This window comes from Ornithorhynchus anatinus, chromosome 3 (genome assembly GCF_004115215.2).
Source record: "Ornithorhynchus anatinus isolate Pmale09 chromosome 3, mOrnAna1.pri.v4, whole genome shotgun sequence".
Lineage (NCBI taxonomy): Eukaryota > Metazoa > Chordata > Mammalia > Monotremata > Ornithorhynchidae > Ornithorhynchus > Ornithorhynchus anatinus.
Window position 1 is genome coordinate 61,209,122 of NC_041730.1, and position 14,105 is coordinate 61,223,226.

Sequence of the window (14,105 nt, forward strand, 5' to 3'; positions counted from 1 at the left end):
GACATAGGGTGGATAGGGGAATAGGTCAACCTACTCATTCCCCTGCTTCCGGGCAGCAGAATTACCTCCTGGTTGTGGTCCCATCCTACCTTAGCTTAGAAATGAGTGACAGTGGGAGGGAAGGGGGAAAAGTTGGGCAGGGCCACACCGCCCAACCTTGGGCCCTCCCCCTGACACTCCCACCCGGGCTGCTCACCATGAGGACAAATGTGCTCAGCATTTCTGCCAGGAACTCTCTGGTCAGCTTGTTCTCCGTCAGGAACGATAGCAAGAACTTCTGGACGGCCATTCCACTGTCCTTCCGCAACTTGCTTTGCACCTGGTGTCTCCGGCTGGGAAGGAGGTTGAGGGGGTTGGGGGTGAGGGGGAGGAAGAGGAGGGAGGAAAAGGAAAGGGAAAGGAAGAGGAGAAAAACAGTAAGAGGAGCGGGAGATAGAGGCGGCAAGTGACCCGTGAGTTGCACCCTCCCCCTTGCCCTCTCTCTTTATGCTCCAGTGGGCAGCGCCTCCCTGTCAACCCCAACCAGCCAATGGAGGGGATGACTCCAGCCAGACCGACTGCCCACCTCTGCCCTCTGCTCTTATCTGCCACGGAGGATGAGCTGCCGGGCAGGTTGACTAGAGCCGGACGAGGGTGAGAAGCCAGCTTGGCTGGACTCAAGGCTCCAAGGTGCAGCAGGGTGGGGTCCTGGCCGCGCCCTCGGACAGGAAACTCAGAGGGCCGCGAGCACGGTCACTGCCCCAGGGTCCAAACACACTTTTCCCAGAGCTGAAGGCTCAGCATGGCCCAACTCCCCTCAAGCTTCTTCTCCCCACACAGTGGCTGGGGGAAAGGGGCGATTATAGAGAGGTCAGATTCCAACCTCTTTCATTCAATTCAATCATATTTATTGAGTGCTTATTTTGTGCAGAGCACTGTACTGAGCTCTTAGAACAGTGCTTGGCACAGAGTAAGCACTTAAATACCATCATTATTACACGACAACAATAAACCGACACAGCCTCTGCCCATAACGAGATTACAATCTAGACAGGAAGACAGATATTAATGGCATAAATCGCCTTTTGTATCCCTTCTCCTCCCAACATCTCTGAGGGGAGGCAAAGAGTTGGGGGTCACCCCCTCCCTCAGTCCTCATGCACTCAGTGTGCTGTTAGAAAACTCCAGCTCCTTTCCAAAGATGATGGGGAGGGTGGGTCATGCTGAGTTGGGTGATAGCCATAGGCTAGGAGCAAGAGGCTAGGAACTAGGGTCAGAGCTAAATGCAGACAGAAGGCAGAATCCTGCCCCAAACGCAGGAGTATGAAAGGTGGCTCTCGGAGAAGAAGCACTTCGTACTCACCCAAGTGCTTAGTACAGTGCTCTAAACACAGTAAGCGCTTAGTAAATATGATTGAAGATGAAAATGACCATGAAGAGAAAGCAACTCTCCTAAGATCATACAGCACCTAATAATAACTACTGTGGTATTTTAAGTGCTTACTATGTGTCAAGCACTGTACTGAGCACAGGGGTTAAATACCTGTCCCACAGGGGCCTCACAGTCTAAGAAGGAGAGAGATCAGGTATTTAATCCCCATTTTACAAATGAGAAGCAGCATGGCTTAGTGGAAAGGGCACAGGCCTGGGAGTCAGAAGGACCTGGGTTCTAATTCTGACTCTGCCACTTGTCTGCCATGTGAGCTGGGGCAAGTCATTTAACTTCTCTTTATCAAGGCTACCTCATCCATAAAATGGGGACTAAGACTGTGAGCTTCAAATGGAACCCTATGTCTAACCTGATTATCTTGTATCTACTTCAGTGCTTACTACAATGCCTGGCACAAAGTCAGTGCTCAACAAATACCATTAAAAAAAAAAAGGAAGAAATTGACATCTGGAGAAGTTAAGCAATTTTCCCAAGGTCACAGGAGGAAAAGGGAAGAGCCAGAATTAGAACCCAAGTTCTCTGATTCCCCTGTCCTGGCTCTTTGCACCAGGCCAAGCTGCTTCTCTGGGCCTCTGTATGCTGGCCTTCAGTGGTGGCAGATGGAAGGGCTGAGGACGCAGGCTCACCCCCAGCCCAGGGCTCTCACTTCCAGACCCTGCCACCACACCCCAACTCCTCTGTTTTCAGTAGGACTCCAAGTCATACCTCCAGAACATCCCCCTCCACCCCAAAACCCTGGCACTAACCTATGCCTGTCCCTCCCTCCACTTTCACCTTCTCAAAGGTGCTTCAATCTCACCTATCTCATTACCAACTCCTCTCCCACATCCTGCCTCTGGCCTGGCACACCCTCCCTCCTCAAATCTGACACAGTTACCCTCTCTTCCTTCAAAGCCTTATTGAAGGCACATCTCCTCCAGAAAGCCTTCCCTGACTAAGCCCCCCTTTCCTCTTCTCCCACTCCTTTCTACAAAGCCCTGATTTTCTCCCTTTGTTCTTCCCCCCTCCCAGCCCCCTGGCACTTATAGACATATTATGTATTTATATTAATGTCTGTCTCTCCCCACTCTAGAATGTAAGCTCCTTGTGGGCAGGGAATGTGTCTGTTTGTGTTTGTATTGTACTCTCCCAAATGCTTAGTACAGTGCTCTGCACACAGAAAGCACTCAAAATACATTTGAATGAATGAATGAATGAATGAACTCTCTCCCAGACCCTCAGCCCATCATGGGCCAGCTGAGGCCAGATTTGAGGAGAGGGTAAAATGGAGAATGTGGATAACTAAAGTCCCCCACCCCCCCAGAAAGATGTGGAGGGCTTTCCGTTACTGCAAACAAGGAGGGAGGGGCCTGATGTGATCAGGGAGGAAGCAGATGGAGAAGGGAGAAACACAGCTAAACTGTTCCAGCAGGGCTGCCCGGCTGATGGAGCACTGACTGGATTGTGAAAGGGAGGAAGGAAACCATAGCATGGCCCATGGCATCCTGCACCTGGGCCTCTCCTCCACCCTGCAGTGATATCCTAGTCACCTCTCCCTACCAACCCTGCCCACTGTGGTGACTTGACTGTAAGCTCTTTGTGGGCAGGGAACATGTCTGTTGGTTGTTGTACTGTATACTCTCCCAAGGGCTTGGAATAGTACTCTGCACAGAGTAAGTGCTCAATAAATGCGATTGACTGACTGGCCTGGGATCTCTCCCCCACGCTTCCTTTGACACAGCTGTCTCCCGCCAAGCAAGACTTTCATTTGATCTTATTTACTGAGCACTTAATGTGTGCAGAGCACTGTACTAAGCCCTTGGGAAAACAATACAGCAATAGAGACAATCCCTGCCCACAACAAGCTCACAGTCTAGAGAATTCCTTTCCCATTCTGAAAGGAATCCAGTAGAATCCCAGGGCTAGAATGAAGAGGTCATCTGATCCAGCCCCCTGCCTCCAGGTAGCTGAAGACCTCATCATCTGGGGTCTTGACGATCTTCCAGCAGGTTTTCTTGACAATCTTCCAGGAGGAAAACTCCACCACCTACCTCAGTCACCCATTCCAGTGTCATCCTTCTAATAAATGGAAAGTTCTTCCTTAAATCCACCCCAAATGTCTCCTGTTTTCATTTAAGTCCTGTTCCTCTTGTTTGGTGCCCAAGGGGCCTGGAAAACTCCGGTCAGCATTCTCTCCTGGAAACTCTTCAAACACTTGAGTTTCTCTTGGCCTTCTCTTCTTCAAGCTGAACCCCCAACTCCTCTCCCCTTCCCTCCTTTCATTCAATTTTACCATTTGTCTCCCAGGCCTACACTTCCTGATTAAAGGTGTCACAGAGAGTAGACTTGGCCTTCTAACAAGGATCCAACCACTGCTCAGTCTTGAGGCGAGGGGGACAGGCTTACCCCTGTCTGGCAGCACCCCCAGCTGGGGGATGGCCCCTCTGGGGAATGGATAGGGGGTTGGGAGGAACAGGGATTGCCCCAGTAAACTCCCCTATCGGGGACACTCCCTTGGGTGGCTGGAGAAGGTCCTGAGCCGAGAGGAGGGGGCGAGGGCTGCCACCAGAAGGGGCAACAGAGACCGAGAGAGAAGATGGGGCAGAAGTGTGAAAGGGACCATTCAGAATGTTGGAGAGAAGGAAAGAGATGGAAGCTAGAGCTGGACCAGAGCCAAGGCAGGAGGATACAATGACAGAAAGAGAACTTGCTCACCTCCTTTGTTTCTGACTATTCGGGATTCGATGCTTCTCCCCCATGATGAGGCCAACAGACCTGGCAGGACAAAGGAAAGGTCACTGGGGGCAGTGGCAATTGGTTGGGGGTGAAGAAACAGGAGAAAGTTGCAAATGCCCTGCTCCACTTCTCCCCCAACCACCAGAGGCACTACTGACAGGACAGCCATGGCTCCTACAGTGCAGAAGATGAGGCAGCCATCTGGGCACCAGTAATCAGATCTCAAAGCCCCAGCCTCAAGCCACCCTGGGCTTCCATGACTGGGAAAAAAGGCTGAGGTGAACTTGGGATTTGATAGTCAAGAAAGGGTGAGTGACCAGACTAAAGTCACACAGCATTCCAGGAGTAGAGCCAGATCAAAGACCCAGGTCTTCTAACCCCAGACCCAGGTGTCCAACCACTTGTTCCTCCCAGTGCTCAGGGTCCAATTCCCAAGCGTTCCATCTCACAGCCCCAGATCATAGGACAAGCTATGTGCACCTCCCCAGCTCAGGGGAAAAAGGAAATAAGACAGAACCAGGAATCCCAAGCCCCACCAGACCCCCATTGTCTCGGTTCCGTGTCCGGCCGGCTCCACGCCCAGGCTCCCGAGACAGCTGCTCTGAGCCAAGCCAGAGCAAAGATCAGACCCATGAATAGGGCCTGAACTCTAGGAATCATTCCCAGGCCTGCCCCAGGAGAAGCTGGACCGGGTGATTTTTCTAGATTGGTCAGCCCAGTCCTACTCAGGGAGAGGGTGCAAAGATGGGCACACTCGGGGAGAGTTAAGGGTAGGACCCTGGGTGGGAAAGAGAAGAGGATTGGAGGTCCCTGCAGGGACAGTGACAGCAGGAAGAGGGCAGAAAAGCAGGGCCACCACAGGAGGAGTTGTGGGGAAAAGATAGGGGCTACAGGCAGTGAGAAAAGAAAAGGTACTAAGGGGGAGAGACTGGAAGTAGAAGGGAGAGAGAGGCAGCGGAAGAGGCTAGGAAAGAGGAACAAGAATTAGGGTAATGGACAGAGGCCAGAGGAGAAGGGTAGGAATTAGGGGTAGGGGTGGGCGAGGGAGGGGAGGAGCAGAAAGGAGGGACTAGGGGAAGGCAGAGGTAGTTAGGGAGAAGAATATGAGGGCTGGGGAGATTTCTGAGCCTTTTGACCCCTACGGCCAACAAGTAGCTAATAGGTGAGGCTCTCAGGTGTTTCGGGTTGGGGCCTGCAGTCCTGCTGAGAACCAGGGCCCACCCACCCCTACTTGGCAGCAGCCAACCCAGATACACCCCTGCTGGGCAGCAGCCAACCCGGCTGAAGGCCAGCCGAGGAGGCCGAGGAATGGTCAGCAGGGAAATGGGTTTGGGAAGGCAGAGCACCCCTCCCCCTGCCTCACGGAAGCCAGCTGGCCTGAAGTCTGTCAAGCCGGGGAGGTGGGACAGTGCTGGGCAGTGATCAGCCAATGGGGTGCAGTCTCAGTGGAGGATGAGCCACCAGGAGCAGGGCTGAGGCCCCTGGCTCTCTGCAGAGAGATGGATGGGAGCCAGGACTGTCTGTGCCCAGTGGAGTGGACAGAGGCCCCCCTATGCTCTCTTCCTCCTCCCAGACTGCCTCCCCTATTCTCCATTCCTCTCAGCTGCCCTGTGGCCCGATCTGGCCTGGGCCCAATCACAGGACCACCAGGGGATCATCGTGTCAAACCCCCTGCATCCCTCTTGTTCTGAGACCCCTCCTTGGAGCTCATAAACACTCCCAGCTCCTTGACAGTAGAAGGAATAGATCTTACATCCTCTCTTCAGGGATGGGCTCCAATGTCTGGCCCCCCTGTTAGACTGGAAGCTCCTTGAGGGCAGGAATCGTGTGGATTATTCTCTCTCAAGCCCTTTGTTCAGTGTTCAGCCCACCGATGGAGTTCAATACAACTGATTGATTAACTGATAATGGAAGACTGCCTAATCAATCCTATTCCTAATTCTCAGGTTCAAGATCTCTGCCTATTGCCACCGACTGATTGTCAACTCCACCCTCTCCCCTTTCCCCTCCTCAGTGACCCTCCAGAGGGGGCCGGACCCCTAGCCTTGCTCACCTATTATTGAACTTGCCCCCTGCAGAAGAGCCCACGGTTGACCAAGCAACTGCCCACGTGGGCCAACTTGCCTGAACTGATGGAAGTTCTGGTCTATCCTCACGCAAGCCCCTGTCTCCACATAAGCCCGTTCCTGAACCATCGAGGGCAGACAGAAGCTGGAACAGGTCTCAGAAGCCTGTCTTCCCTCCCCTATCTTCCCCTGAGTCCTCATCCCAACCCTGCAGATCAGAATTCTTCCTCAAGTCTAACTGAAATCCCTCCAGCTGCAGTTTCAGCCCCGCCAGACAGAAAGTTCCCTCTTCTATCTTTAATGACCTTCAGTCGTGCATACAGGGGCACCACTCCCATGCTGCCCTCAGAGGAGATAAGGAATGACAGAGGGGCCCCAGGTCCGGGGAACAAGAAACTCATCCATTACTCTGGTCTCCCCTCAGCCTTCCCTCCTGCAGGTTCAAGGATCCAAACTCCTCTACCCCTTTCTTTTCAGATATCCCATCCCTAAAACAAAAGCCCCTCTGCCTCCCCAGGAGTTCTCTGGGGTCCCCATAGAGGGTATTGGGAAAGGGGGTGCTCCAGGACTTGAGCTACAATATTAATTCCCAGGCACCATCCCCCCCATTCAGACCCCAAATTCTTCCTCTCCCTGTCACCCCCAACTTCCCCCGACCACCCCCCCCCCACCCCACCTGTACCCCGGCACAGCCCTGGGTGAACCCTTCTCACTGACCTGTGCTCGAAGCCTGTCCACGCAGTGGTATCCGCTGGACCCCTCCGGCTTCTAGGAAGTTATCCAGCCAGACTCAGCCCCAGACTGCGGGGTCACCCCCTCTCCTCTGGGATCCGTATCAACCAGGACAGGATTTCCTGAACAATCGGGGGCTAGATACGATTGGCCGGGGCTCTTCTGAGCCCCCAGCTTCTGTGAACACTTTCACACATCCACACCCACTAGCTCCCACAGGCTCACCCTCTCACCCACTCATGCTCTCACATGCACACGTGCTACTCTCTCTGCTGCCCGGGACACACACACACTCCCTTTCTGGGGAAGAAGTCAGGTCACTCCGGACAAGAATTAATAGCCTCTGGACAGACAAAAATAAATGTCCTGATCCTGGCTCCTGCCAACCTCTTTGGGGCTGAGATCATTACAAGCCTAAGGCTCTTGTAGAAGTCCGTGGGAGGGGTTCACATTAGTGGGAATGGAACCTTCCTGCCTTGTGATGTCACAAGGGATTCATCTTCTGCGGGATTTACTTCCTGTGGCTCTGCCCTGCCCGGTGCTGGTCTACTTAGGTTTGGTTCCTTGGCCTTTCTGGGTTCTCTCCAATCTCCTCGTCTGGGGCCCAAGACCTAGTTTCTCCTGGGAGCATGGCCTTGGCAATAATCAACCCATTAACCAATCAAACAGTGCTATTTATTGAGCACTTACTGTGCTCAGAGCACCGAAAGAAACTTTTGGAAACCACGTGAGAGTTAATAGACAAGATTCCCCCCACTCAGGGGGATGGGGTTACCACTCTGAGTGGTGGGGAAAGGGGGGGGGGGTGTTGCTCTGACTCTAGAATCCTCCAGGTGAATGAGGTCATTAAGTCCACTCCCTGCATCTGATCATTGTTACATTCCAGCCCAATTAAGGCTCTGGCAGGCCCAGGACCATGGAATTCTGTTCTGGGTCATCCTTTAGGCTCAAGTTGGGCAGTTCTTGTTCTCCTAGGAGGACACCTGCCCATTTCTCCCTCCAAGTGGGTGAACAGAGGGCACCATCAGGGCTACCAGAAGCTCAATTAAAGCGTAGAGAATGTGGAAACAGCATGGAAGGGTGGAAAGAGCACAGGCTTGGGAGTCAGAAGACCTGGTTCTATCTCCGGATCCTGCCACTTGCCCATTTTATGACCTTGGGCAAGTCACAATTTCTCTGAACCTGAGTTTCTTTATCTGTAAAATGGGGATTACATACCTATTCTCCCTCCTCAGATTAGGAGTCCCATGTGGGATGTGTCCAACCTGATGATCCTCTAACTACATCAGGGCTTAGTAGAGTGCTTGGCACATAGTAAGTGTGAAGCAAATTCCACTATTATTGTTTGTAAAGTTCCTCTGGTTCCAGAGACCAGAGTTGGGGGTTCTGGGAATATGGGCCTCTTAGGTGATTCCTCCTGCTGGGATTGTTGACACTTACTGAACTCCTATGGGAGTGCAGATCACCTCCCCCAGAACCGGGGATGAGCCAGGACAGACTTTAGCCACTCTCCATATCCTCAGAGGACCCAAGAGATTTAGATTGCAGCGAGAGAGATTTCAGTAGGACAAAAGAAAGAACTTACTGGCTCTCAGGGAGTGATCAATCAGCCAATCAATCAATCAATTGTATTTACTGGGCACTTACTGTGTGCAGAGCATTGTACCCAGTGCTTGGGAGAGTAAAATATAACAGAGTTGGTAGACCTGTTCGCTGCCCACAATGATCTTACAGTCTAGAGGGGGAGATAGATATTAATATAAATAAATAAATTATAGATATGAGTGCTGTGGGGCTGAAGGAGGGGTGAATAAATCATGCAGATCCAAGTAACAGGGTGATGCAGAAGGGAGTGGGAGATGGGGAAATGAGAGCTTCTTCAGAGAAGGACTCTTGGAGGAGATGTGCTTTCAGTAAGGTTTTGAAAATGGGGAGAGTGATCACATTAGAGGAGTGAAGTGTGAGGGCTGGGTTGTAACTGGAAATCAGGGAGATAAGGTAGAAGGGGAAGAACTGGTTGAGTGCTTTAGGCTTGATATTAAGGAAGAATAAAACTCAAAGTGCCCAGGTGAGGATGTGAAGTGGTTACTTACTTGGGGCTCCAGTGACCAAATAATAATAATAATATCCATTAAGGACTTACTATGTGTAAAGCACTTTACAAAACACTTGTATAGATTCAAAATAAGCAGATCAGACACAGTCCCTGTCCCACCTGGGGCTCACAGTCTAAGTGGGAGGGAGAACAGGTATTTTATCCCCATTTTACAGGTGAAGAAACTGAGACTCAGAGAAGTGAAGTGACTTGCTCAAGGTCATGAAGCAGGCAATTGGCACAGGTGGGATTAGAATCCAGATCTTCCGAGTCCCACGTCTGTGCTCCATCCACTAGGTCAGGGCAGGTGGCCTTTCCTAACTGGAGAAGCTCCCCCTACCTAAGCCTATGGAGAACACCCCTGCGCAACATTTAGAACACAGGAAACATCAATATGTTTTTCACACAGTAGCAAGGGAGAAACAGCATGGCCTAGTGGAAAGAGCTCAAGCCTGGGAGTCAGAAGACCTGGGTTCTAATCCCGGCTCCACCACTTGTCTGCTGTGTTACTTGGACAAGTCACTTAACTTCTCTATGCCTCAGTTGCCTCATCTGTAAAATGGGAATTAATAATAATAGTATTTGTTAAGTGCTTACTATATGCAAGGCACTGTACTGATTGCTGGGGTGGATACAAGAAAATCAAGTTAGACATATTCCCTGTCCCATGTAGGGGTCACAGTCTCAATTCCCAATTTACAAATGAGGTGACTGAGGCCCAGAGAAGTGAAGTGACTTGCCCAAGTTCACACAGCAGACACGTGGCAGAGTCGGGATTAGAACTCATGATCTTCTGACTCCCAGGCCTGTGCTCTCTCCACAAGCCATGCTGCTTCTCACACTTCAGACACTGACCCTATGTGTTAGATGAACTGTGTCCAACCTGCTTATCTTGTATCTACTCAGGATCTTAGCACAGTAGCTGGCATATAGTAAGTGCTTACAAATACCATCACAACAAACAAAAAACAACTACCCTGCAGTCACTCAGTTCCATCTGTCTTTCCCTGTTTGGATTCATTCAATTGTGGGCTTTGCCTTATGTCTTCCCCTCCTAGACTGAGGGCCAGGATCCATAAGCCACCGATTCTGTCTTAGTAGCGAGCAGAGGTTCTCTCCAGCGCAGGGGACAGTGCTTTGCCCAGGGCTTCACACTTTGGAAGGCCTTAGTCACCGTTATTGACTGTTGGTTGGGTCCTGCCCTCAGATTGCACTTTTCATCTCTTCAGGGAGATGTCCACACCCCTGGAATTGATGGCTTTAAGGAGATAAGAGGGAAGCCGTGGCGGGAGGGGCCGGGCCTGATGTTCCAGAGAAGCCAGCTCGTCTGCCTGTGGTTCTGCCAGCCTCACCCCAACGCCAGCCCACCGCCATCCCCACCACAGAAGCCACCGGTCTGGAACAAAGCGGACATCAGCATTTCTGGGCCAGCTTCTGGCACCCTCTTGTCTGCCCACATCCCCTTTCACACTCTATTACTCTTTAAAAGCTGTTGCACACGGAACAGTCAATTATCTTAGCGTCTGTCTCCCCCAAAGACAGTAAGCTTCTCCCCCAAAGATGGTAAACTCCTTATAGGCAGGGAAGCCTGCTGAATCAGAGATCTGGAGTGTCCCTAGCTTGGGACCCTCCTTGTCCTCAACCCAAACCATTGCGTTACACCTCCCCAAATGCTTAAGACAGAGCTCTGTGCACAGCAAACAATAAATACCAGTATTTGATTATTCAAGCACTAGCACACCTACAAAGCCACTTTCCCTTCTTCTACCTATCTGTATATTATTTTAAGTATCTATTTCCCCCAGCTAGACTGTAAATTCTTTGAGGACAGAGATTGTGTCTACAAACTCTATTTTGACCTAGTAGATAGAGCATGGGCCTGGGAGTCAGAAGGTTGTGGGTTCTATTCTGGCTCTGTCGCTTGACTGCTGTGTGATCTTAAGGCAAGTCACTTCACTTCTCTGGGCCTCTGTTTCCTCATCTGTAAAATGGGGATTGAAACTGTGAGCCCCACACGGGACAGGGACTGTGTCCAACCCAATTTGCCTGTATCCACCCCAGCACTTAGTATGGTGCCTGGCACATAGTAAGCACTTAATAAATACCAGAATTAATATTATTACAGTGTTCTGTATGCAGTAGGTGCTCAAAAATACCATATATTGTTTTTAGATAATCCTTAGCCTGAAGGAAACCCCCAAAAGTCATCTCATCACCTCCCTTCCTCCAGCCTCTCCCCCTCCTCCAATCTGGGCTACCCGCCGCTGCTCAGATCATCTTCCTGAAGCCTTGCTCCATTCATATCTCTCTTCTTCTCAGATCTCCACTGGCTCCCTGTGTTTCCCCGTACCAAACAAAAACTTCTCACACTGCTCCAAGGCCCTCTTCAACTGGCTCCAACTAGCCTAACTGCCCTCTTTACCTACTATTTCCCTCTTTGCTGTCTTCATTCCTCCCAAGCCAATTTTCTAGCTGGACCTCATGCTCGACTCTCCCACTTCCCCCAGCCCCCATCACATCAGATAGACCACAGTTCTCCCAATGAATTAATTAATGATAGTATTTGTTAAGTGCTTGTTATGTGCCTGGCACTGTACTAAAGCACTGGGGTAGATAGAAGATAATCAGATTGGACACAGTCCATGTCCCACATAGGGCTCCCAGCCTTAATCTCCTTTTTACAGATGAGCTAACTGAGGTAAGGAGAAGTTAAATGATTTGCCCGAGGTCACTCAGTAGACGAGTAGTGGAGTTGGAATTAGAACTAGGTCCTCTGACCGGCAGGCCCGTGCTCTTCCCACTAGGTCACACTGCATCTCAGCATGAACTTGTGAACTTGATTCCACCCTTCTCAGCATTTATTCACTTTTGTTTACTCCATTATTTATTTTGACCTCTCCAGTTGTAAATATTTTTTTTTGTCATCCAATTAGAGTGTGCTTTCCTCGTGGGCGGGGAGCATGCTATTTCATTATTTTTATTTCCCAAGCTCCCACAACAATAGAGGGCATCAAATAAACGCATAATAAACATGATTGCTCCTGTTCCCGGCAAGGCTCTTCATCTCCCAGGGGAGAAGACTCCAAAGATTCTCTGGATTCCAGTGTCACATGACCCTAACTTCCAAGAAGTTCTTCTCAATGTCTAATCTTCTTCCCTCCTGCTGCAGTGTAATTCTTTGCAGGTCAGGCCCCTTACAAATTTTCTGCATTGGTTGCTCCCTCAGCTTTCTCTTTTTCGTATTGCTAGCTGGCAGAAAATCTCATGCTGCCTTGGGTCTAGGTCTCAGGGGTGAGTTTGCTGATTTGAGAAGGTGGGCACAGATCCCAGCAGGGCCTGGTTGGTGCCCCAGCCTGTGGCAGGCGGAAACTACCCATGCCCACTCTCAGCTAGGGCTGAGTGGGGAGGGACCCAAGGAGCCCTGCCTAGTGCCTCTCTAGGCCTCCAATTCAGTGGGTATCTGGCAGCTGCAGCCTTACCCATCTTGGCCAACTCTGCTCCCTTTTTTGCTTCTTTAAATGGTACTGTTAAGCATTTCTCTATGCTTAGTTAGCACTGTACTAAGACCTAGGGTATGTACAAAATAAACAGGTTGGACGGAGTCCCAGTTCCACACAGAGTTCACAGTCTAAATTCCCATTTTACAGATGAAGGAACAGAGGCACAAAAAAGTTGTGATTTACCCAAGGTCAACCAGCAGACAAGCGGTGGAGCTGGGATTAGAACCTGTCACTCGTAGCCGGGGGCAGGTTCTTTCGGATGGCGCGGCGAGAGAGATATAGAGAGGCTGGGGATAGAAAACCTGAGTTTGTATAAAATTTATTCCACGGGGAGAATTGAATTATTTAGATGCGACAAATCGGCTTTCCCTTTTGGGAGAAATATGGTGTTAAAGCTTCCCTTTGGGGAGGAATATGGTGTTAGAGCTTCCCTAAAGGGAGGAATAAACTAGTATGTTTCTCGCGTGTGGCCGGACACCCGGGCCCACCCAGACAGAACTCACTTATGGTTTACTAGCACGTGGTGAGGCGGCTAGCTCCCACCATGTGCGCACCCCATCCAGGAGGAATCCACCTTTGCGTTAAATACGCTTATGCGTTAAATACACTTACGAGTTACATACACTTATGCGTTAAACCCAGTTATGTGTTATCCACTTATGTGTTACTCGCACTCGGTGAGGCGGCTAGCTCCCACCCTGTTCACCTCCCACTCGGGAGGCATCCACTTAGGCATCAAATCCACTTATGTGCTACTCGCACTTGGTGAGGCGGCTAGCTCCCAACATATTCACATCCCACTCAGGAGGCACCCACTTAGGCATCAAATCCACTTACGTGCTACTCGCACTTTGTGAGGCGGCTAGCTCCCACCATATTCACGTCCCACTGGGGAGGCACCCACTTAGGCATCAAATCCATTTAAACATTATATACCCATGGTGAAACATCTGGCTTCCAACCCCACGAGCGCTCAGCAAGACGGGACACTCACCCATCCCACGGCTTCTCGCTTGGTGCAGGTAGAGCGGCCTTCTCACGCTCTGGACGGAGGCAACCTGCAGCCGGCTGCCGCAAGTCCCGTTCCTCTGCACAGAAGGTTAGAGGCGGCAGGTATTTAACACCTGTGCCCTTAGGCCATTCCAGCTTCCAGCCTCAGTTTAGCCAATCTCTGCCCTCCCCACCCCCACCTTCATTCCTATTTTGATTGGCCCGGGGCGAGGGGCACCTTCTGTATTCCCATCTTGGGCAGTCAATCTGGCAGTTTGGGTTGTGGGGGCAGTGTCCCACCCTCACTTCCGAGTTCCACCCCCTGGCTCAAGAGGTCACGAGACGGCATTTGACCTTGAGATGGTCGGTACCCCAGGGTCACCTTGGGACAGAACCTGGAGAAGTATTATAGCCTAGTGGAAAGAGCATGGGAATCAGATTATCTGGGTTCTAATTCTGCCTCTGACACTTGTCTGCTGTGTGACCTCAGGCAAGTCACTTCACTTCTCTGGGCCTCATCTGCAAAATGGGGATTCAGTATCTGTTCCTCCAAACTGTAAGCTCACTGTGGACAGGGA

General features: G+C 50.9%; 1 protein-coding gene across 5 annotated transcripts in view; it reads right to left on the minus strand.

Moving 5' to 3' along the window:
- The window catches only part of AQP7 (aquaporin 7), a 30,247-nt gene extending 16,681 nt beyond the window's left edge, over nt 1-13,566 (minus strand). The window contains exons 1-3 of one of the 5 annotated variants that reach the window (XM_029059111.2): nt 13,532-13,566; nt 4,124-4,183; nt 197-332 (exon numbers count right to left, since the gene is read on the minus strand). In XM_029059111.2, the coding sequence (XP_028914944.1) occupies nt 197-332; nt 4,124-4,167 (180 nt within the window). In that variant the 5' untranslated portion in view covers nt 4,168-4,183; nt 13,532-13,566. Of the gene's footprint in view, nt 1-196; nt 333-3,459; nt 3,748-4,123; nt 4,184-4,685; nt 5,161-6,927; nt 7,526-13,531 lie in introns of those variants that run through there. The other 4 variants (XM_029059110.2, XM_029059109.2, XM_029059112.2 and 1 more) reach the window with 4 other exon arrangements.
- Nucleotides 13,567-14,105: the final 539 nt, after the last annotated feature.